The sequence below is a fragment of the Geotrypetes seraphini genome, chromosome 6 (genome assembly GCF_902459505.1).
Source record: "Geotrypetes seraphini chromosome 6, aGeoSer1.1, whole genome shotgun sequence".
Classification (NCBI taxonomy): domain Eukaryota; kingdom Metazoa; phylum Chordata; class Amphibia; order Gymnophiona; family Dermophiidae; genus Geotrypetes; species Geotrypetes seraphini.
In genome coordinates, this window is record NC_047089.1 from 21,952,756 (window position 1) to 21,975,320 (window position 22,565).

Here is a 22,565-nt window from a genome sequence, read left to right on the forward strand (position 1 = left end):
TGGCTCGAAATATTGTTTGAGCCTCTAGCTATGAGCATATAACACCGATTTTGTGTAGTCTGCATTGGCTGCCCGTTTACACAGCGCATTCAATTTAATAAATTTGGGGTCCATTAGATGCTTTTGTAAAACAGTTTTAAATTTGAAGGTATGGAGTTTATTAATTCTTAACACACTTCAATTCTTATACACTTCCAATTAAAGGGAGAGAGGGATTCCTTTCTTCTTGCTTAGTTTATACTTACATAGTATAAAAGTGCTTTTGTGATATTATTATTATTATGTATTTTGTCTGCACTGTTAGTTGTTTTTTTCTGAAAATTTAATAAATAGTTAAACAATAAGACTTTGTGTTTGATATTTAAAGTTTTGATCGATAAAAGTCCAGTAGTTTTGAACACTTTGTTTTGCCGTCATCAACCAAAGAGGGCTTTGCGTTCCGGAAATCAAATGAATCTTGAAGTACTGGCATTGAATTTGACGAGATCAGTAAGACTGCGTCAGTCTATGATGTCAGTTCAGGGAGCTGTATTATGGAATTCATTGCCTATTGAAATTAAGCAATCCTCAAATGTGATACAGTTTAGAAAAGGAGTGAAATCTCTACTGTTTGAGGGCTAGATTCACAATGCAAACCGATCATGTATCGATCGGTTTGCGACCCCGGCCCAATTCACTTACCTGTTGTCCGACCATCCTCTGATCTGCGCATGCAAATGAGGGCAACGGCATGCAAAATAGGCAGGGACGCGATTCACTAAAGAAAACCCTGCAATACTGACTGGGCTGGCTGATTAAAAAAAAGCGACTGCTGAGGACCAGTCACTGAAGCCCTTTGCGACTGCCCTGCCTTCTGTAGCCCTGCTCTCTGCCCTGTCAGCCCCGATCTCCTGCTGCCCCGAATGCCTCCTGCAGCCCTGAACGTGCCTGCCTGCCCCGAAAACGGCCTCGGCTGCCGGGAGCCACGGGCATACCCATTCGCACCCGTCTCCAGGCAATCCAGGCTACCCCTGTAATTGTATGGGCTGGCCGGGCCCTGGGCTGTAGCCCCTGCTTGTCTATATCCTTCTGCCGGGCATGGGGAAGGAAAATATGCGGTGTGTCGTCCCCCCCCCCCCCCCGAATGTGCCTGCCTGCCCCGAACTCTCCCACCCTTCCCCTCACTACAAGCCCGTGGTTTTAACCCATGGGCTCCCAAAAGTTCCTCGATCGCCGGCCCTGAGGTCCAGCAATCAGGTTCCCTGGCTACGCTCAGTAAAAAAAAACCAGAAGAAGAAGGGAAAAAAAACCCCCAACTCCGACGGCCCGGAGGTCCTGCGCATGCTCAGACCATCTATAGATGGTCTGCGCATGCGCGGGGATCGCTATAGCGCGATCCGTGCCTGCAGATGGGGGTGTTCCTCCGATCACCCTCATCTGCATGTTAGTTTCCTGAATTAGTCGGACCTGCCCAGATCAAGCCCGATCGGGAAGGTTAGTAAATCCTGGCCTTAATGCATTGCAGGTAGGTTTTTCTTTTACTGTATTTTTGTTACAGGAATTGAGTTTATGATAGGTGAAAATAAATTGTATAAGGATTTGCCTTCTTATTGTTTGTTTTTTCTATCCTGCTGTGGCGGGATATAATTATTTTAAATAAATAAAAACCACACACATGCAATTTTTTCTCTATCATAGGAATGTATTTCTTACTCAGGCAGCTGGATTAGAATTCCCACCAGAAGAATTACTAGAAAAAAATGAGGAATGGAGTAAGTTTTGAAGCGTTATACCCATTTATATGAAATTGTGTGGTGGTATAAAGGTAGTATAAAGAAATAAAACAAAGGAAATAAGGTGATATCTTTTTAATTGGAAGAAGAAGAAGGGTTACCTTCGAAAGCTCATCATAAAATGCATTGAGTTAGTCCAATAAAAAAGATATCACCTTATTTCCTTTGTTTTTTGTTTTATTTCTTTATACCACCCATTTATATGCAAAGCAAATTGTTACAGGTACCAATGTAGAACTACCATTTCTAGGGTATTAAAATGCAAGTCAAGAAATATTTTAGGATGCAAAATTGAATCCATTTTACTACTGATTCTCTGAAATCTTGAGAAAGCTATCTCCTCTAGTGCATCATCGCTAACCAAGTTTAATTGAAAAATATAGTAATCTGGGCTAGCTTCAGGATGCTGAAGCTTAAAGGTGCTAAATAACTTTGCCTGACCCTTTACCCTTCTCTCCAGGCCTGACCAACCTTTCTGGTGCTTAGGCAGAAAGCAGCAACACTTTGTTCCCTCATTTCCTCCTGCTTTGACTTTTAACAACTTCTGGCATGACATAAGAAGTGGCTGCTGTCTTCAGACATACTTCCAGTGCAGTAAGGATGGTATGCTGAACCATAGAGTTATCCATCTGTGCTCAAAGCATACCACAGAAGATGTTGATCACAACTTTTCAACTTCTTCTTCTTCACCATGATCTCTGCTGCCCCCTTCAGTTCTTCCTTTTGCTGGCAAGCATGAAGTATCTCTCCGATCTGCTCAATTTATTTCTTTATTGTTAGCAGTGTCGTCTTTTTTTTTTTTTTTGAGTTTTTGGATTGTTGACAAGATTTTTTGCATGGCTTAAAGGGACTGCTTTTCCTGCTTGGAGGAGCAGATGTTTAAGTCCGCAGCTGGTCAGAGCTTCAGGCTTTGTCCCTCCATAGTTCTCTAGGGTGGAGAAAGGCAGATGGTCCCATCAGGGGGAAAGAAACATCTCCTGAAGCCCTAGAACAGCGGTATTGCACATCGTAAGGATGTTGATGCTCTGCAGCCCAAGAAAAGATGACTACCTGATACTAAGGGGGAAGGAGAGTTGCTCTCTCAGGCGTTTACCTCGGAGTTCATTAATCTTCTCTTGCAGGCTTATGCACAAGGTCATACTCTGCCTATCAAGTCTGCTGGCAAGCAGCCCAGTGTACAGGTCATAGAAACATAGAAGATGACGGCAGAAAAGGGCTACAGCCCATCAAGTCTGCCCACTCTGCTTACCCACCCCCTGTCTATGCCCTAATGACCCAATTTTCTTATCTTGACCCTCGTAGAGATCCCACATGGGTATCCCATTTATTCTTAAAGTCTGGCACGCTGTCTGCCTCGATCACCTGCACTGGAAGCTTGTTCCAATGATCAACCACTCTCTCTGTGAAGAAATACTTTCTGGTGTCGCCATGAAATTTTCCGCCCCTGAGTTTGAGCGTTGTGGCCAAGGGTCCCTTGAGAAAGAAAATATCATCTTCCACTTCGACACGTCCCGTGAGGTACTTAAATGTTTCGATCATGTCTCCCCTCTCCCTATGTTCCTTGAGAGTGTAGAGCTGCAATTTGTTCAGTCTCTCTTCATACGAGAGACCCTTGAGCCCCGAGATCATCCTGGTGGCCGTCCGCTGAACCGATTCAATTCTGCGCACATCTTTACTGTAATGTGGCCTCCAGAATTGCACACAGTACTCCAGATGAGGTCTCACCATGGCCCTGTATACTCAGAGCTTTTATTCCCTGAGAGGGTAGTCTGTTCTGGACTCTGATGGTCCATCTGTTAGGGACTCGGGGGATGTGGTTTCAGATTTGATTCCTTTACTGTCCCAAAGTGAGGCTTCCCTGATAAGAAAAGTAGCCTTTAATATAGAGGACCAGGAGGCAATTTTGGGCATGGACAAGAGAGAGGACCCCTCTGCTCACTGACTCTTTAAGTCCTCTGCATTGCTAGAGATCATTTCTAAGTCCCTTTGAAAACTGAAGATAAGACCCTCCGCAAACCCAATTGTTCTGCCCCCACTGTATGTGAGCATTTGCTCAGTTTCTTATATAAAAACAAGTTTAAGTGTTTTATGTTAAGATGAATGAGTAAGGTGTGCTCAAGGAGAACTGTTGCCATATTTGAGACTGCATGGCTGCATGAGAACCTTAGTTTAGCATTGTTCTCCCACCAGGTTTTTTTAATCCTTTATTTCTAACAATCTAACACAGCTTGGATTCTCTATCTAAGCCTGGAGAACAATGTTATTTCCACAAGGTGTGGACACACTCCTAGCTTGAATAGGAAAGCTGGTAGAGTAAGAAGATTTGTGACAGGCTTGAACTGCATTGAATCCATCTAATTGTGAGTGTTTATTTTTGCTTCAAGTTATTAAAGAAAGTTGTTCAAATCAGTCTGGCCAATAACACTAAGAATACAGAAGTAAGGGTTGTCTGAATAGGAGCCTCTTACAGTGCTTGGCAACTCAGGAGTTCTTGCTTTCAGCACAGAAACCTGAGAACAAGACTGTAAAGTAAGCTGTATAGTGAGATTCTGAGCAGGGTCCAGGGTCAACCCATGTCTTTTCTGTGGTACCCGGACATGAGGATCCTACTCACAGAGCCTTGGGAGACCCCCGCAGGCTCCTTGAAGGTGGCTAAAAACATGACTAAGCTGTATCCCATGGATCAGGAATTCCAGCAAATGTTTGCTATGCCAAAGGTGGATTCCTTGGTAGCCCAGGTGACCAAATGAACGAGGGATGCATAGTTTGAAAGGATCTGTAGGATTGCAGAGTGAATATGGTCTTTAGAAGGCTGTTTCTGGCTCTAGCCTTAGGGATTAAGGCTGCAGCCGTGGCCTCCTTCATGGCATGTTCCTGTCATTCCAAGATATGAAATCAGGACCTGGCTCTGGCTAAGCTCCTGCCACAGCTTGTGTTAGTTGGAGTAGACTATGTAGCAGATGCACTCAGAGTCATGGGGAAAGTCTCTGCATATTTTAACTCTGCCTATCATATGCTTTGGATCAGACAATGGGTGGGTGATTCGACCTTTAAAGCAACACTGAGCAGGCTCTCATTCATGGAACAGATGCTGTTTGGCAAGGACCTAGATAATCTTATGGCCAGCGTACAAGATCGCTGGCCAAAATCTTTACTAGACAGAAGACCCTGAGCAGCTAGAGCCAGGGGTCCATTTGTGGGCCAAGGTTCAGATTCCTGCTCCACAGTGCCAGCCAAAAAGCCATAATGACGCCAATCCTCAAGCCGCTCCTCTGAAGATTGGAGCTTGACTCAGACTATCTGGAGGCCTGGGAACAGATAATCTCTAGGACCCAGTGGTCGATTGTTATCAGAATAGGGTTACAAGATAAATTTCACATGCCCTCTCTCCTACTGGTTCATGGATTCTCCGGCAAGCAAGCCAGAGAAGGTAGAAAAGGTCCGAGCAACTTTAAGAAGGTTTCTATATATTCAAGCTATAGAACCAGCTCCTACAAAAGTCTTGGGCTCTGGCAGATACTCCATATACTTTGTTGTGCCCAAGAAAGGTTTAGAGGAGTAGAAACCCATCCTGGATCTCGGACACATCAACGTGGCACTGAGAGTTCCTCAGTTCCAGATGGAGACCGTTTGGTCTGTTATCACAGCGGTGGATCCAGGAGAATTTCTTGCCACCTTAGATTTGATGGAAGCTTACCTTCACATCCCAATCTTCCTGGAACACAGAAAGTTCCTGAGATTCCATGTGTTGGAAGATCACTATCAATTCTCAGTGCTTCCCTTTGGTCTGGCAATGGTGCTCCAAATTTTCACCAAGGTTATGTTGGTGGTGGCCACTCATATCTACAGAGTGGGTTGGCAAGTGCACCCATACTTGGACGATTGACTCATCAGAGCACTGTCCTGCACAGAAGGAGAAAAGGTGGTAACAGCAGTTACAGAGTCTGGGATGGATTGTGAACTTTTGAAAGAGCCACCTAGTTCTGACACAGCCCCTGGAATATCTGGGGGTCTTATTCAACATGGCAGAAGGCTAAGTCTTTCTTCCAAAAGCACCCAAACAGAAGCTTTGTGGTCAAATTGTAGACCTGTTGGCCAAGCCAGCGCCTACTGCATGGCATTACTTTCAAGTCCTTGTATCAATGGCAGACACAATAGAGGTTGGCGCCCTGGGTGAAGGTGCACATGCATCCCTCCAGGATGCCTTGTTGTCTCGCTGGTTGACTTAGAGAGACTCCCTGCAAATTTCACTGCCTTAAACAGCAGCAGCCAGAAGCAGCAGGGGAGGGGCTTTAGGTGTCTGAGCCAACCAGGGCCTTAGACCCCTCCCAGTGCATCCCAGGATGCACAGGGAAGGCCTGCCATTTTGGAATGGTGGGACTGCAAACAGGAGAAAAAGAGAGAGAGGAGACAACGTTGAGTGGAAGGGGGAGGGAGGGAGTGAGAGGAAACGCTGGATGGAAGGGAGATGGGAGAGAGAGAAGGACATGTTGGATTGTGGGGGAAGAGAGGAGGGACACTGGAAGGAAGAAAGGAGGCAGAAAGGAGAGAAGCATGGAAGGGGGAGCAGAAAGAGCGGAGAAGCTGCATGGAAAGTGGGGGGGGAGATAACACATGCTGGATGGAAAGGGGAGATGATACAGTTAGTAAAAGAGAATGTGAGGGCTGGGATAAAGGAATAGAGAAGGAAAGCTTGGCTAGATACAGTAAAGAGAGGAAAACTGAAGATTATCTTGTAAAAATGAAAAGAAGAAAGCTGAGAGAAAAAGATCAATGTTGGAGATGGATGTAGTGAAGGATGTGAAAGAGGAGAGAGAAGAATGACAAATAAACATGAATCCCTGATATAAAAGTTAAGAGAAAATAGAGGAAAGCAGAGATCAAGACCAACAAGATCACAAAAATTATATGGCCAGACAACAAAGCCCTCATGCATCTTTAAAAATAAATGTGCAGACCTATGAGTTACTCCTGGTGGAATTCTGCATTACTGTGCAATGCAGAATTTCGGTAGGATTTCAGTTACACAGAATTTAGACTGTCAGCATCCTTGGTCGCGGTATCAGAAGCAATTCCCACACACTGCATGCCGCTAACCCGGAAGTCTCTCTGCGGCAGAGGGGAGGCTTCCAGGTTAGTGGCAGGCAGCATGTGAGAGTCACTTCCAATACTGCAACCTGAAGAAGCAAACCTTAGAGTACAAGGGAGGATAGGATGTTGCTTCACCAGGGTGAGGGAAGAGGTGAGAGGAAGGAAAGTTTGTGGCACAAGGGGAGAGGTGATAGGAAAGAAATATGCTGGCACAGGGGGTGGAGAGGGAGACATTCATGGTGAGGAGAGAGTATGAAATTGAACATAATGGAGGGGAGGAACGGAGAGATGGTGCAAGAAGGGGGATAGAGAGATTTGACACAGGGCACAAGGAAGAGAGAGAGAGGTGTTGGACATGGGGGTGAATGAGAGGGAGGGAGGAAGAGATACACAGGAAGTGGAGGCAGGGAAGGAGGGAGATGTTGGATTCAGGAGCAGAATAGTGTGATGGAGTGAGGGAAGAGAGTGGGAAAAATGCTGGACCATAGGGGAGAGTGCAGCAGGGAAGAGATAGTAAGATGTCCAGCTACAAGAGTGGGGAGGGAAGGAAGACTCTGAGAATGGTAGAACCCTGAGGGGGAGGAGAGGATAGCTATAACAGAGGATAGACATATGGTAATGGCAGTGCATTGAAGACGAAAGGGAAAGGAGGACTGAGGAAGGAATGAGATTGTAGAGAAGATGGAAATTTGATAGGTAGCTGAAAAGTGAAAAAGAGGAGGATAAGAAAAAGTCTGAAAAGAGCTAAAAAGGAATGATCAATATGTCTAAGGCAGGTGTAGTGAGGGAATAGACAGGAGAGAGTAGGAAAGACAGATAGATAGCAAGTAGTCACTTGAAGGAGAATTAGCATAAAAAAGAAACTGGAACCAACATGATGGAAAAATAAAACAAGCAGACAACAAATATAGAAGAAAAACATTTTGTTTTAAATGGACTATTGATAATAATTAGCAAAAATATTGTTTAAATTTTGACAAGTAGGCTTGCAGAATTTTGACTTTTTTTGCGCAGAATTCTACCAGGAGTAATGAGTACATCAGAGCTCTTTACAGAGGCACAAGGCAACATGAATATAAAATCTGACTTATGGGAAGAGAAAGATCCCTCAGAGGGAGGCTTTCACAGGCTAAAGGCCTTTATTCATTTTTAACAACAAATGTGTCATTTTTCTTTAGAAGAAACTTATTTCTATCAATACTTATTAATTGGCATATGTGAGCAGAATAGATAAGATCCTATATTTTCCCACTGGCATGTTTGCAAACAGTTGGACAGAACTTTATAAGAAATGTGAGCTACTGACATGTTCCCTGCATGCCTAATGTGACCATTTATTTTTTTACTCAAAATGGGACAGGACTCCTCCCCTCTCCTGTGGTACCTTTTTTTAAATCTCAGCAGCTGCCTCCTGTCTTGATGTCTTCCAGCAGAGCGGAGCACAAGGCAGGCGTGAGCTTTTCGCGCACCTGCCTAGTCCCGTGCTGCTCACTGAATGGCGCGGGACCAGGGAGGTGTGCCATTTTGCCGCTGCCGGAAGACATCAGGACAGGAAGCAGCCACCGGGATTAAAAAGGGGTACCAGGGAGGGCTGTATTTGTTTCTGCAGCGGGCCCCTGAAAATGGGACATTTCGGTGTCCCAAATCTGTGCTTGGGGACATTGGATCAGGCTACCTGAAAATGGGATGGTCCTGTTCAAAATGGGACTTATGGTCACGTTATGCATGCCATATCATTTGCTTTGTATTTTGCTTCTTCGATTCTTTCTGCTGCATTTACAGTCTGTTGTCTAATGTATTTTTTCCCAAAAATGTAGTTATAGAAGATGAGCCTGCAATTATGAAAACTTCATTTTTGGTGGATGAAGAGTATCTATCAGAGGAAGAGGAGCTACCGAAGAGCAATCTAATAGAGTCGCTCTCTCAAGATCTCACCGATATATTATATGGTGATGGAAAAGATTTACAGGTAATATATTTCAATCATCTGTGATTTGCTATTTTGCAGGATTTCATTGCTTTAAAGCAGGGGTAGGCAATTCCGGTTCTCGAGAGCCGGAGCTAGGTCAGGATATCTACAATGAATATGTATGAGATGGATTTGCATGCACTGCCTCCTTGAGATGCAAATCTATCTCATGCATATTTATTGTGGATATCCTGAAAACCTGACCTGGCTCCGGCTCTCGAGGACCGAAATTGCCTACGCCTGCTTTAAAGGGAGACTATGGTGATTATTTTAGAATCTCTATTCTTGTTCTGGACATCTGAAAATAGGCATTGAGATGTGGGCATCTAAATTCCAATTTTATAAAGTCTGTATGTGGCCATCTAAAATTGCAGTATGCCCATATGGAAAGGGGGCATAGAGGGGCATTTTTGATAGGACATCTAAGTTCAATTGTGGACGTTTCCTGCAAAATGTCCAAAATTGGACTTCCAGAAGGGTCCATGTTTGAAAATGTTAGACGTCCAAAATTTTTTTTGATAATCGTCTAGTTGGATGTCTTGGCCACTAGGACATCCAGCTAGATGTCCAACCTCAGGACATCTAATTTTATTCCCCATTTTCGACCACAGTACCATCCAAGTTGAAAATGTCCAAATGAAGCCCATTTGGATGTGGCAGGGGCCAGCTTTCTAATGGACTAGCCACAAAGACATGCCAACAGAACATTGGGGCATATTAGAAGGCACTGCTGTGAATTTCACATAAACAGTGCCAGAAGGTATGGTGAGCCCTCCAAAACTCCCCAAAAACCTACTATACCCACTTGTCCATCACCTCAATAGCCCTTAAGGCTGTAAGTGGCACCTATACGGCAGTATAGTAGGGTTTTGGTGGGCTCACACTTTTCACCATAAATGTAGTAGTTAGAATGGAGTAGGTAGAATGGCTTATGTGCCTGGCTCCACCTCTTTATGGTTCACTAGCCCACTCCCCAGGCTACTTAAGACACCTATGTGATGCTCTACTAGGCTTTTCTATATCAAGTGCTGCTGTTCTGGAGCCAGGTATGTATTGTTTCATTCATATTTTGGGGGGTGAGACGGGGTCAGTGACCACTGGGGGAGAGTGTGGGGCTCATTTATTAATCCCTCCTGTGGTCATCTGGTCAGTTTGGGTAGCTTTTTGGCACATAGACATTTCTCAAACAGGTCTAGTTGAAAACATCTAAGTTCCGTTTCAGGACGTTCAAGTCTAAGCCCAACCAAAGCCCGCCCACTCCCTGCCCATGGCATGCCTACCAACACACCCATTTTTACTCTGGAAGCACAGTGGGTAAGAAGTCCCACTAGACTTCCAGAAAGTCAGTTTTGAAAATGCCTACTTGGATGTTTTGACTAGTAAGACGTCCAGGTGCCAGTTTATGCTGTCTTTTGGACATCTATCTTTTTTGAAAATGTGTTTTAGATGGATGTGTTTTGAGCTGGATTAGGGAGGGTCCAAACTGTAGATGTCCAACGCCAATGTCAGTTTGGGAAGAGTCATCCATATCCAAAAAGATGTGGAACTTGGCAAATTGAGGTTACAGAAAGGTGCAGTGATTGAGCAGCTTTTCACTGAAGGGAGTAAAGGAAGTCATTTTGGCCCTGATTCTATAAAGGGCACCTAAGTCATGCCTAAAGTTAGGCATCCAATCTAAGTAGTTAATGAGCCAATTAAGGGTCTTAACAAGCGATAATTGGTACTTAGGCATCCAAAGGACGTAGAAACCACTTTGTAGACGCAGCCACAATTTCATGGATGCCCATGTTGAAAACTCACGCCTTACACTTTGTCAAGGCTTAATCCCTCATAACCTATCTGCCAGCTTCTTTGTTTTATATTATTTTAGCATTGTAAACCGACCAGATACATGTCAAGGGTCAGTATATCAAAATTTGAATAAACTTGGAAACTTTGACCACATCATCATTTAATCCAGTGATGATCCGACACATAAATCATCTGATGACGATACAATCCGACACACAAAGTTCTGGTTATGATATGACACACAAATCTTTAGGCGATGAGATTATTTAGGGTCTAAAGTGGTGCTGCTTAGGATCTGGATTGCAAAAGTAGTTATATTGAGTGAGATAATGAATGTGACAATGCTGTAGATAGGCAATTCACATATGCTATATTCCCCACCCATGACATGCCCCCTTCCAAGAGATATTAAAAATTCACAGTGTTCAATGTGGAACTAGGCAGAAATGACCTTCATCGGCACCTTCTGTTTGTACTCACTTTAGACCCATTAATCAGAGAATTTATAGCAACCAGGCTGTTAAGGGAGTGCCGATGAGAAATAAAGAGCATTTTAAAAATTATTTCTTTTGCAGATGATCTTTTGGTTCATTTAACACAACCCAAAGAATCACTTCTAATATTCTTAGAGAATATTCAGGAATTTGGGGATTTCTCAGGATTTAAATTAAATATGAATAGATCAGAAGCATTAGCAACTGTATCTGGAGGTGGACATTTTCCCTTATGCTGGACCTCAATTTTTATATACGAGGGCAAATCAAAAAGCAATTGTTAAATTATGCGATAACTAGAACAGAGCTAGTGAAATGTAACATAAGTAGTTGTACATTGCCTGTTGGATTGTTCATCCATGCACAGTGCAGCGCTCAGCCTTTAGTTGTGTGGCAGCCATGAGGTCAGAAACATGGACCTCCATTGCAAGATTGCACCATTAAAGAACAACGTGCAGTAGTGCGCTTTTTTTAGGGCAGAGGGCGTGAAACCTGTGGAAATTCATCATTGGATATTGACTCAGTATGGACATAGCACCATGAATCAACAAAAGGTTTATGAGTGGGTAAAAAAGTTTAAAGCGGGAAGAACAGGGATAACTGACAAAGGTCATTCTGGTCGCCTATCAACATCACACACACAAGAGCACATTGACAGGGCGAATGCCTTGATTAGAGAAGACTGATGGATAATGGTGTCTCAGTTGGCTACAGATTTGGATATCAGCTGTGGATCTGCATTTGCCATAATGCATGATGAATTGGGATACAGGAGAGTTTGCATACGATGGATTCCCAAACAGCTTATTGATCTGTACAGAAGGTACATGTGCTTGCCTGGGCGGGGCTGCCAAAAGCTTCTAGAAAGTTACCACAAATGAGTAACATTTTTTCAGTGAACAACGTATACCATTTGTGCATCTAGGGTGTTTTATTGGTTAAAAACCTGAAATCAGAAGCCCTTTCTGTAACATGGATTCTCTTAGGACATCAGATTACACAGTCCTTACAAGACCAACCTGCCTTGCCTAGTAGTTGGCTTTTACTGATCATAAGCTATATAAATAACTAAAGTGATCCTGTGATGTTAATCTGCAAGACCACTGCTCCAGAAAGTTCATTTGAAACTGGTGTAGCCACGTGGGCTCAGAACCATCCAGCAACAGTAGCAGCATATCCTTGCTGTGTCTGGTGGGAATCCACAAGCCCTGCCACATGAAGATTCATCCTTTTAAATTTGGTCACGTTTTGGGCTGATTATCTTCAATTTATCAAAAATCCACAACAAACCAGCAACAACTTCTTCATAGTATCTTAAACAGACAAAACATCTTTGTTAACAAGGCTTTCAAGATAATGGAAAAAAAAAAAAAAATTTAATATTTTGTACACTTTATGTAAGATTTGAAAATAAAAAATAATGGAAAAAAAACAAAACAAGGCTTTCAAGCAGCATTCGAATCAGGTAACATCTTCCCATTGAAAATTAGTCCCTAGCTTCCTCATTGGCTATAACTTTTCTTCCACCTACAATTTTGTGCTTTATCATATCTTCCCACTTAATAAAATGAATAATAAACTTATCATCAAAAGCTGTTTCAAGTTTCAATCTTGTTTGATGTACTGCTTAATAGCCAGACCATGTAGGTAGTTTACAATAGGACTAAATATTGAAGAATAGAACGGAGAATAAAGGAAGAGAAATACAGTTCTATATAGGAAAGGAAAATCACCACTCTGTTACCACACTCACATTGGTCTATAACTCACTTCCAGACACTCTAAAAGCTAGCCAAGGAAAAAGGATAATCAACCCTGAAAGGCATTTTGAAAAAGAAATGTAGTAAGGGTAATCATAAATTCTAGGTTTAAAGATTAAGGCCGAAGATGTTTATTTTACAATATAGGGTCTATAAGAGTAAATACAGAATCCCACAAATGATTGAGGAAAATTTGCTGGAATAATGGGCTGAGCAGTTTTGTTATGAAGAAGGAAGAGAGTTTGAGTTAGAACAAGATATCATATGGCAAGACAGAAAAAAAGAATAGCCCTGTAGTAATATGGAATAGTCGAGATATGTTGGGAGTATGAATGCATAAGAATACACAGGGCCTTTGGTTTCAGAGATGTCAATGTTTGAAAAAAACATTTCCCAATTATGCAGAAAATGTGTGGGTGAAATGTTAAATAAGTATCAATGATCACACCTAGGAGCTTTGTTGTCTTGCTGAAGAGCTCTTTTCCAAAACTCAGTCCAGTTTTTTTTTTCCAGTTTTGAGCTATGCAAGTAATTTCATTTATCCAGGCAAGATTCATTTACTGTAGCTTATTCCTATGCCAAACCTCAAGAGTTTGACAACTGAGCATTTTGGAATGATCTTAAATTTTAATAAGAAAGATCCACAGAAGCTAATACCTCAGGCATAAAAGGTATGGCAGGCCTTACTTTAATGTGAGAAAAATAAAGTTTCTTCCTGTCATATAATTGTGTGTCTATGTGCTTTGAAAATGAGCCCCTAAATATATTTTCCCCATTCACTTTAGGAGTACTTAAGGCTGGGTCCGTTGGAGTTGAAACTGATGAGCACAGTTGGCCATGCTATACCTATTCATAAGGACGGAGAAGATGAGTTTGTGAAAGGACACATTGAGGACACATCTGAGAAGATCACGCCAAAGTGGCCCATCACATATGAACTCCTAAAATCAACTTTTTCATAAAAATAAGGTACTTTTTGGATGAAAGCAGACTTTGCAGTTACTTCTTATTTACCTCCATTTTATGTTGCTCTTTCTTTTTTTTTAAAAAAAGTTCCAATAATTTTTATTAGTTATTTTGAGAAAGTAGACAGTATATATCATAACTAACAATTAACACATGAGGTGAAATATGTGTATTAATCTCCTAATACACAAATACATACAGGGTCGCCATCAGAAATTTCTGGGCCCCTTACTGAGCAATCCTATTGGGCCCCCCACGCACCCCTTCCCCCCCCCCCCCCCCGACACCCCCCCCCTTCTTCCATGGGCCGAATACACACATACTTTTCTGCTAATGCTCCACCTAAGCCAGTCCCTTAAAATCTTCTCACGTCCATTGGGTGATTTGGCATAGAGGAGATATTCATAAAAAGAACGTCCGTCAAGATCTTTACTCATAGACTGTGCCATTTGCTTTAAATCATCTTCCATCATTAATCCAAATTGCACAATTCTTTCTCTGTCTTTGTCCTGAATGACATCTGGCCACATTGCTGGATCCTTCCAGTCAACAAATTTATGAGAAGGCGCGGAGAACGCATTTTTAAACAAATGTAGTTTATCCTTGTACTCCTTATGTAATTTTAATCATCTATGGATATGTTTGTATGTTTATTGTTCAAATGGTTTTATTTATTTCCCCAAATTTATTTTTGTTATACGCATTGAAAATATTTGATATTGCGTTTAAATCAAAATCTCAATAAACTTGAAATGAGTGCCCGTGAGATTGTGGGAGGGTTAAATACTCAAAACTTAGAAGAATAACAATTTACTTAAAGTTTTTGCTACGCCAGCTTTCTGGTATCTTTACATACAGTGGCGTACGTAGCATATGTAACACCCGGGGCCCATCATTTTTTGGCACCCCCCCATCTGTAAGAAAAACATGATTTTTAGTAACAAACCACATGTCACACATGAGTAACTAGGAAAAGGCAGCATCTTACATATTGCAGTGAGCAGTACATCAATACACCCATTGTAAAACTAAACAAGCCAGACAAGCACAGATCAATCCTACACCGTCAATCCTAACAGAAAACCATGTCTTTCGAACACACAGAACACAGAAAACACCTTCGCCTAGTATGGAATATGTCATCACAAACTAACCCCTCACCCTTTTACAAAACTGTAGTGTGGATTTTAGCCACAGTGGTAACAGCCCTGACGCTCATAGAATTCTGAGCATCAGAGCTGCTACCACCACGGCTGGCGCTAAAAAACGCTCCACAGTTTTGTAAAAGGGGGGATAAAATAGAAATACACAGTTTCAACGCTCTAGCTCAGAGGTGCCCAAACCTTTTGAGCTTGTGAGCTACTTTAAAATGACCAAGTCAAAATGATCTACCAACAATAAAATTAAAAAACACAAAGCACACTATACGCTGAGAAAATGTTAATTATCATTCCTATTCTGGGTTTTTTTCAAAGAGGTCAAGGCAGATGACTCTATGCATTGTCACCTCAGTAACAACCATACTAAAATAGACAAATATACCCTCCATCCTTTTTATTAAACCACAATAGCAGTTTTTAGCGCAGGGAGCTGCGCTGAATGCCCAGCGCTGCTCTTGACGCTCATAGGCTCCCTGCGCTAAAAACCACTATTGCAGTTTAGTAAAAGGGGACCATATTGTAAAATATAGACAGCAGATATAAATTCAGAACTGTGCATAGTAAGTGAAGGGAAGTTTTCATCTCTGGGAATTTACCCAGTTAACTATTAAGTTATTTGGGCAAATTCCTTTGAAAACTGTGGTAATACTGCCTCCACTCTGCTAAATTTAAAATAAAATCATTTTTCCTACCTTGTCTGGTGATTTCATGAGTCTTTGGTTGCACTTTCTTCTTCTGACTGTGCATCCAATCTTTCTTCCCTTCTTTCAGCCTGTATGCTTCCTCTCCTCCACACCTCATTCCCTCCCCCAACTTTTTCTTCCTCTCTCCCTGACCTTTCTTTCTTTTTTTCTGTTTCTCTTCTTTCCTTCTGTTTCCCTGCCTGCCCCCTTTCTTTCTTTCTTTCTCCCTGCCGTTCCCCAAGCCACTGCCGCTGCCGTCGGGGAACAGGACCCACCAATGGATAACGGGCCCCAAAGCCGACGCCGACGCATGCTGTCCCTGCTTCGGGCCGATCAGTCTTCCTTTCCCCGACGTCAATTCTGCCGTCGGAGAGGAAGTTCCGCCCAGCCAGGCAGCGATTGGCTGGCCCGAACTTCCTCTTCGACTGCAGAATTGACGTCGGGGAGAAGAAGACTGATCGGCCCGATAGATTAGATCGCCAAGACAAAGTGAGTCCTGGGTGATCGACTCACTTTGCCTTGGCGAGCTACTGGCGCCCCTGCCTTAGAACACTGCCTAGGACCCTGGGGGAGCGCGGGCCCCCTGTCAGCTCCGGGCCCCTGAATGCAGGACTGGTAGTACTGCCCTGATGGCGGCCCTGAATACATACATATACAACTCTATTCACAGTCCAAATAGATCTATAAGAAATATATAGATCAAAATAATAAAATAAAAGAACCATATAAGTATTGTGAAAACACATATAGCAACTAGCCATTAAATAGGTCCTTCTGAACTGAGAAAATCTTTGATACGATACCAAATACATACAAGGTTTTTACAGCCATTTGTCAATTTCCTGGATATTCATTTCATACTTTAAAAAATTCCACCAGAAGTGCACATTCAGCATGGCAGAGTTTTAAAAAAAATATATATTTTTTTTTTCCTTTTTATAACTTATAGCACTATGGAGTCAGGATATGTAGTTAGTAGTTTCATATCAAATTTGTTTAAATCTGCAAAAATTGGACCAATGTTGAAAAGAATACCTTTATAAGACAGGGATGTTGTAATGTTAAATATCTTCTGTATACAGTCAAACCTCAGTTTGCGAGTAACGTGGTTTGTGAGTATTTTGCAAAACGACCAAGAGTCCAGCAAATTTTAACTCGCTAAACGAGAGTTGTCTTGATAAATATGCATGTTACGTATAAGCACGCATGTGAATGATCGCGCTGCCGCTCTCATCGACGTGCCTGTGTATAGGTAACATTTATGTATGTGATCGTTTAGTGGGACAGCACTCAGCTACATGGGCTCAGGGTTCTCCAAAGTGGTGTGAAAAGGGAGTCTGGCGGATGGCAGAGGCATTGCCCTGAAGCGCATCCATCAGGAGGGCAGTGATTTGGCTCTGCCTGCAGCTGTACAGAGATCCCAAGGGTTGCCAGCACCTGGTCACCTACAAACTGCGGAAGGAAGTCACCCTGCTGAAGGGGCTGCGGCACCCAGGTTTCATCCAGGCAGGTGCCCACCCCTGGGCCACTTCCTCATAGCACCTTATAGTAGAGAATGACACGGGGAAAAAATCTGTCCCCGACACCGCCCCGTCCCCGGCCCACCATACTCTGCACTGCCCCGTCACTGCCACTGCCATCCCATTCACCGCCCCGTCACCGTCCCCGCTTCATCCATATAAGCCTTAGTACTGTAATATTTAGCTTATTCCTTTCTTATAAATCAAAGTTTCTGCTGCTGAACTAGAGAAAGAGATGTTCAGCTGGCAGGGCTTTGTTTATAAATTTTTATCAACACAACTAATATACTACTTTATCCTAAAGCAAAAAATAAATAAATAAATAGAATTTTTTTTTCTACCTCTACCTTTGTTGTCTGGTTTCTGCTTTCAACATTTTCTCATTTAATTCCTTCTATCCACTGTGTGTCTTCTCTCTGCGTCTTCCATTTGCTGTTACTGTGTCTCTCCCTTCACCCTCCCCCCCCCAATTGGTCTAGCACCCATCTTCTTCCCTCCGCTCCCCCATAGTCTGGCATCTGTCTTCTTCCCACTCTGTCTTCCACATTTCCCTTCAGGGTCTGTTCCTCTCCACCCTCCTTCAATGTCTGTCCTATTCCTTTCCACCACCACCCTTCCCTTCCTCCTTTACCATCTGTTCCTTTCTACCACCCTTCAGCTCCTCTCGTGTGGCCTATCTATCTACCTTCCTCCCTCTTATTTTCATGGCACGTTACAGTGTAATTTGTGCAAGCCACTGGAGCCTGCGAGCTCGGTCCCTGTCCCATCCCCACAAACCATCTCGCTTCTGTGCTCCTACTTTCCCCATTTCTAATATCTCCCCTATGTATTTGGCATTGCCCCCCCCCCCGTGTCCATATACCATCCCCATGGCATGTCCCCTTTATGTCTCTGTCCCTACGCCCCATGCACATAATTTCCCCTCTTTCTGTTACCTTCCTGTGTCCAGATTTCCCCTATCTTCCTCTTCCATACCAGTGTGTCTCTTCTTTTCAACCCCATCTAGCTTTTTTCCCTCTTTCTTCCCCCCCACCCCCTGCTTCTAGCATCTGGCTCACCTGCCTGTCCTTCCCTTTCTTTCCTGCTGTGGGTTTTTCTTTCCGTCTTCATCCCCTTGGCCCAGAATCCTTTTCCCTTTCACTCCCTCCTTCCAGTTTGAACCGGGAACACGGGCGATCGCACAGTCCCTGCAGCCCCCACCCGCCTGCCCAATCGATCCTAGTGTTTAGCCAGCTCTCTCCCTTCTCCTCACTTTAGTTTGCAGGCTTTCTAGTCACTAGGATCGATTGGGCAGGCGGGTGTGGGCTGTGGGGACTGCGCGATCCTTCATGCCTCACTGCGGGGACAAGACCATTCACCGCTCCACGGGGCGGTGAATGGCCTTGTCCCCGTCCCCGCAGTGACTGCTAGTTTTCGTTCCCTGTTTTGGCGGGTTACCCGCAGCTAAACGCAGTGGCCACGGGTAAACCGCCACCGTGTCATTCTCTACCTTATAGCAAACCTTTTGGGTTGTGGAATGAATCGTCTGAGTTTCCATTTTGTCCTATGGGGAAATTTGCTTTGATATACAAGTGCTTTGGATTACAAGCATGCTTTTGGAACAAATTATGCTCATAAACCAAGGTACCACTGTATATGTCCAAATTTGTTTACACACACATCTGTGGCCAACACAGATAGAGTGCAACACATCCTTCTGTTAAGTCCCTTCCGGATTCCTTATGCTGGGTGTTAAATACCAATCCGCAGTCTGGGCATTGCAGAAATCTACAATTTTTCTGAGCACAAGCTCCACCTCCTTAGCCTTAGAGCTGGTAAACAAATCCAGTTTCACTTTCTGCAAGCAGTCCATGCAGAAGTCTTTTGCAGTTGCTCTGCTTCTTTTTCTTATTTTTTTGCTTAAAGTTCTTTTCTTGGTGGCTTTAGTGCTGAGAGACCTCTTCCCTGTGGTCCCCTGTCGGAGGAAAGGATGCAAACCTGTGGTGCCGGTTTGCAGTCTCACAGAGAAGCTCTGGCAGCCTGCTGTATGCTTATAGATTTGGGGTCCTTCCCGTGGGAGACTGCTGGCCGGTGATCTTGTTACAGGTTTCAAGCATAGGCTGTATGCATCTAGACTCTAGAACAAAACCCACCCTGGTTTCAAGGCAAAACTTCACAGTGACTTGATGGAATAATTCACAGCGGCAGTATGATTTTCTTCAATGAAAAAACCACCCTCTCCTTCCGCCTTACGGTCCAGTGGCATGCCCAGCATTCTCCAGCCTGGGTGGTCTGGCAGCTAGGCGGTCCCTGATATTGCCTTGAAAGCGAGCTTGGTTGCACTTATCAAACTGACTAACTTTCCATTGTCTGAGCAAACTACATTTTTGGCTGCGGTGGATTTATGATACACTCAAGACCAAATTAATTCAGTTGTTTTTTTATTGAATGAAATCATGCTGTCGCTGTAAATTTTTGCCGTTTGGCTAACAGCGTGGGGGCAGAAACATTCTTGGCTATTTAAAGTGTTGATTTTGTTAATTGTTTCACTTTTTCACTATATGAGCACACCTTATCGGGGCTACCTATGATAGTGTGTGGCTTGAAACGAGGAGTTTCTTGCCAATGTTTGTTTAAGCATTTGAGTGAGTCATGTACTCTATAAGCAGGGGTGGGCAATTCCTGTCATCGAAGGCCGGAATCCAGTCAGGTTTTCCGGATTTCCCCCAATGAATATGCATTGAAAGCAGTGCATGCAAATAGATCTCATGCATATTCATTGGGGAAATCCTGACTGGATTCCAGCCCTCATGGACCGGAGTTGCCCACCCCTGCTCTATAGAGCTTATTACCTCACACTGAGGGCCTTGTTGTCAGTATTACCGTATTTTCACGCATATAACGCGCGCGTTATACGCGTTTTTACCTACCGCGCATACCCCTCGCGCGTTATATGCGTGAGCGCGGTATACAAAAGTTTTAAAACATAGTTCCCACCCCGCCCGACGCCCGATTCACCCCCCTCAGCAGGACCGCTCGCACCCCCACCCCGAACGACCGCTCGCACGCGCTCCCACCCGCACCCGCATCCACGATCGGAGCAAGAGGGAGCCCAAGCCCTCTTGCCCGGCCGACTCCCCGACGTCCGATACATCCCCCCCCCCCCGGCAGGACCACTCGCACCCCCACCCCGAACGACCGCTCGCACGCGCTCCCACCCGCACCCGCATCCACGATCGGAGCAAGAGGGAGCCCAAGCCCTCTTGCCCGGCCGACTCCCCGACGTCCGATACATCCCCCACCCGGCAGGACCACTCGCACCCCCACCCCGAACGACCGCCCGCACGCGCTCCCACCCGCACCCGCATCCACGATCGGAGCAAGAGGGAGCCCAAGCCCTCTTGCCCGGCCGACTCCCCGACGTCCGATACATCCCCCCCCCCGGCAGGACCACTCGCACCCCCACCCCGAAGGACCGCCGACTTCCCGACAATATCGGGCCAGAAGGGAGCCCAAACCCTCCTGGCCACGGCGACCCCCTAACCCCACCCCGCACTACATTACGGGCAGGAGGGATCCCAGGCCCTCCTGCCCTCGACGCAAACCCCCCTCCCCCCCAACGACCGCCCCCCCCCAAGAACCTCCGACCGCCCCCCAGCCGACCCGCGATCCCCCTGGCGACCCCCACGACCCCCCCACCCCCCTTCCCCGTACCTTTGGTAGTTGGCCGGACAGACGGGAGCCAAACCCGCCTGTCCGGCAGGCAGCCAACGAAGGAATGAGGCCGGATTGGCCCATCCATCCTAAAGCTCCGCCTACTGGTGGGGCCTAAGGCGCGTGGGCCAATCAGAATAGGCCCTGGAGCCTTAGGTCCCACCTGGGGGCGCGGCCTGAGGCACATGGGCCCAACCCGACCATGTGCCTCAGGCCGCACCCCCAGGTGGGACCTAAGGCTCCAGGGCCTATTCTGATTGGCCCACGCGCCTTAGGCCCCACCAGTAGGCGGAGCTTTAGGATGGATGGGCCAATCCGGCCTCATTCCTTCGTTGGCTGCCTGCCGGACAGGCGGGTTTGGCTCCCGTCTGTCCGGCCAACTACCAAAGGTACGGGGAAGGGGGGTGGGGGGGTCGTGGGGGTCGCCAGGGGGGTCGCGGGTCGGCTGGGGGAGCGGTCGGAGGTTCTTGGGGGGGGCGGTCGTTGGGGGGGAGGGGGGTTTGCGTCGAGGCAGGAGGGCCTGGGATCCCTCCTGCCCGTAATGTAGTGCGGGGTGGGGTTAGGGGGTCGCCGTGGCCAGGAGGGTTTGGGCTCCCTTCTGGCCCAACTACCAAAGGTACGGGGAAGGGGGGTGGGGGGGTCGTGGGGGTCGCCAGGGGGGGTCGCGGGTCGGCTGGGGGGGCGGTCGGAGGTTCTTGGGGGGGGCAGTCGTTGGGGGGAGGGGGGTTTGCGTCGAGGGCAGGAGGGCCTGGGATCCCTCCTGCCCGTAATGTAGTGCGGGGTGGGGTTAGGGGGTCGCCGTGGCCAGGAGGATTTGGGCTCCCTCCTGGCCCGATATTGTTGGGGAGTCGGCGGTCCTTCGGGGGGAGGGATGTATCGGACGTCGGGGGGGGGCATCAGGCTTTCAGGATGGGGACAGACCTTCAAGGGGGGACAGTGCACGGAAGTCAGGGGGGGTGAACGGAGAGTCGGAAAGTCAGGGCAGGCGAAAGGAGCGTCGGGCAGCATGCGCGGTATACCCGTGAGCGCGGTATACCAAAGTTTTTGTACATATCATCGTGGTTTCTGCGCGCTATACCCGTGTGCGCGTTTTATACGGGTGCGCGTTATTTGCATGAAAATACGGTAATATTTTTTCAATAGTGATATTTGCGAGCAAATAGGGTTTCTGCCCCTATTCTATTTCTCTAGAACATTTTTCTGTATCTTTTAAGTACCTTTGAGCTTTAATTGGGGCTGTTTATTAATGTAGAGAAATCACCCTAAGGAAATCATGCAGATTTTTTCTCTGAGGAGATACCTATTGAGTTTCCATAAGTTGAGAATCAGTCAAATTAATCCTGTCTTTTATGGTATGAGAAAACACCTGAGTAGAACCCTTGACCCCCCCCCAGCAAAGGAACGGGAGTCAAATATATTTTTTATGAACCATCTCATCTAAATGCCGATCTGATCGTCCAAGCCGCTAAATCATCCATCTTTATACATAGTAACATAGTAGTAACATAGTAACATAGTAGATGACGGCAGATAAAGACCCGAATGGTCCATCCAGTCTGCCCAACCTGATTCAACCCAAATTTTTTATTTTATTTTATTTTTTTTAAATTTTTCTTCTTAGCTACTTTTGGGCAAGAATCCAAAGCTCCACCCAGTACTGTGCTTG

At 45.2% G+C, this 22,565-nt stretch overlaps 1 protein-coding gene across 3 annotated transcripts in view; it reads left to right on the top strand.

Moving 5' to 3' along the window:
• The window catches only part of CCDC83 (coiled-coil domain containing 83), a 104,384-nt gene that overhangs the window by 70,045 nt on the left and 11,774 nt on the right, over positions 1-22,565 (top strand). For all 3 annotated transcript variants that reach the window (XM_033948932.1, XM_033948934.1, XM_033948933.1), the window contains exons 9-11: positions 1,678-1,751; positions 8,681-8,832; positions 13,663-13,846. In XM_033948932.1, coding sequence (XP_033804823.1) covers positions 1,678-1,751; positions 8,681-8,832; positions 13,663-13,839 — 403 coding nt within the window. In that variant the 3' untranslated portion in view covers positions 13,840-13,846. The remainder of the gene's footprint in view (positions 1-1,677; positions 1,752-8,680; positions 8,833-13,662; positions 13,847-22,565) is intronic.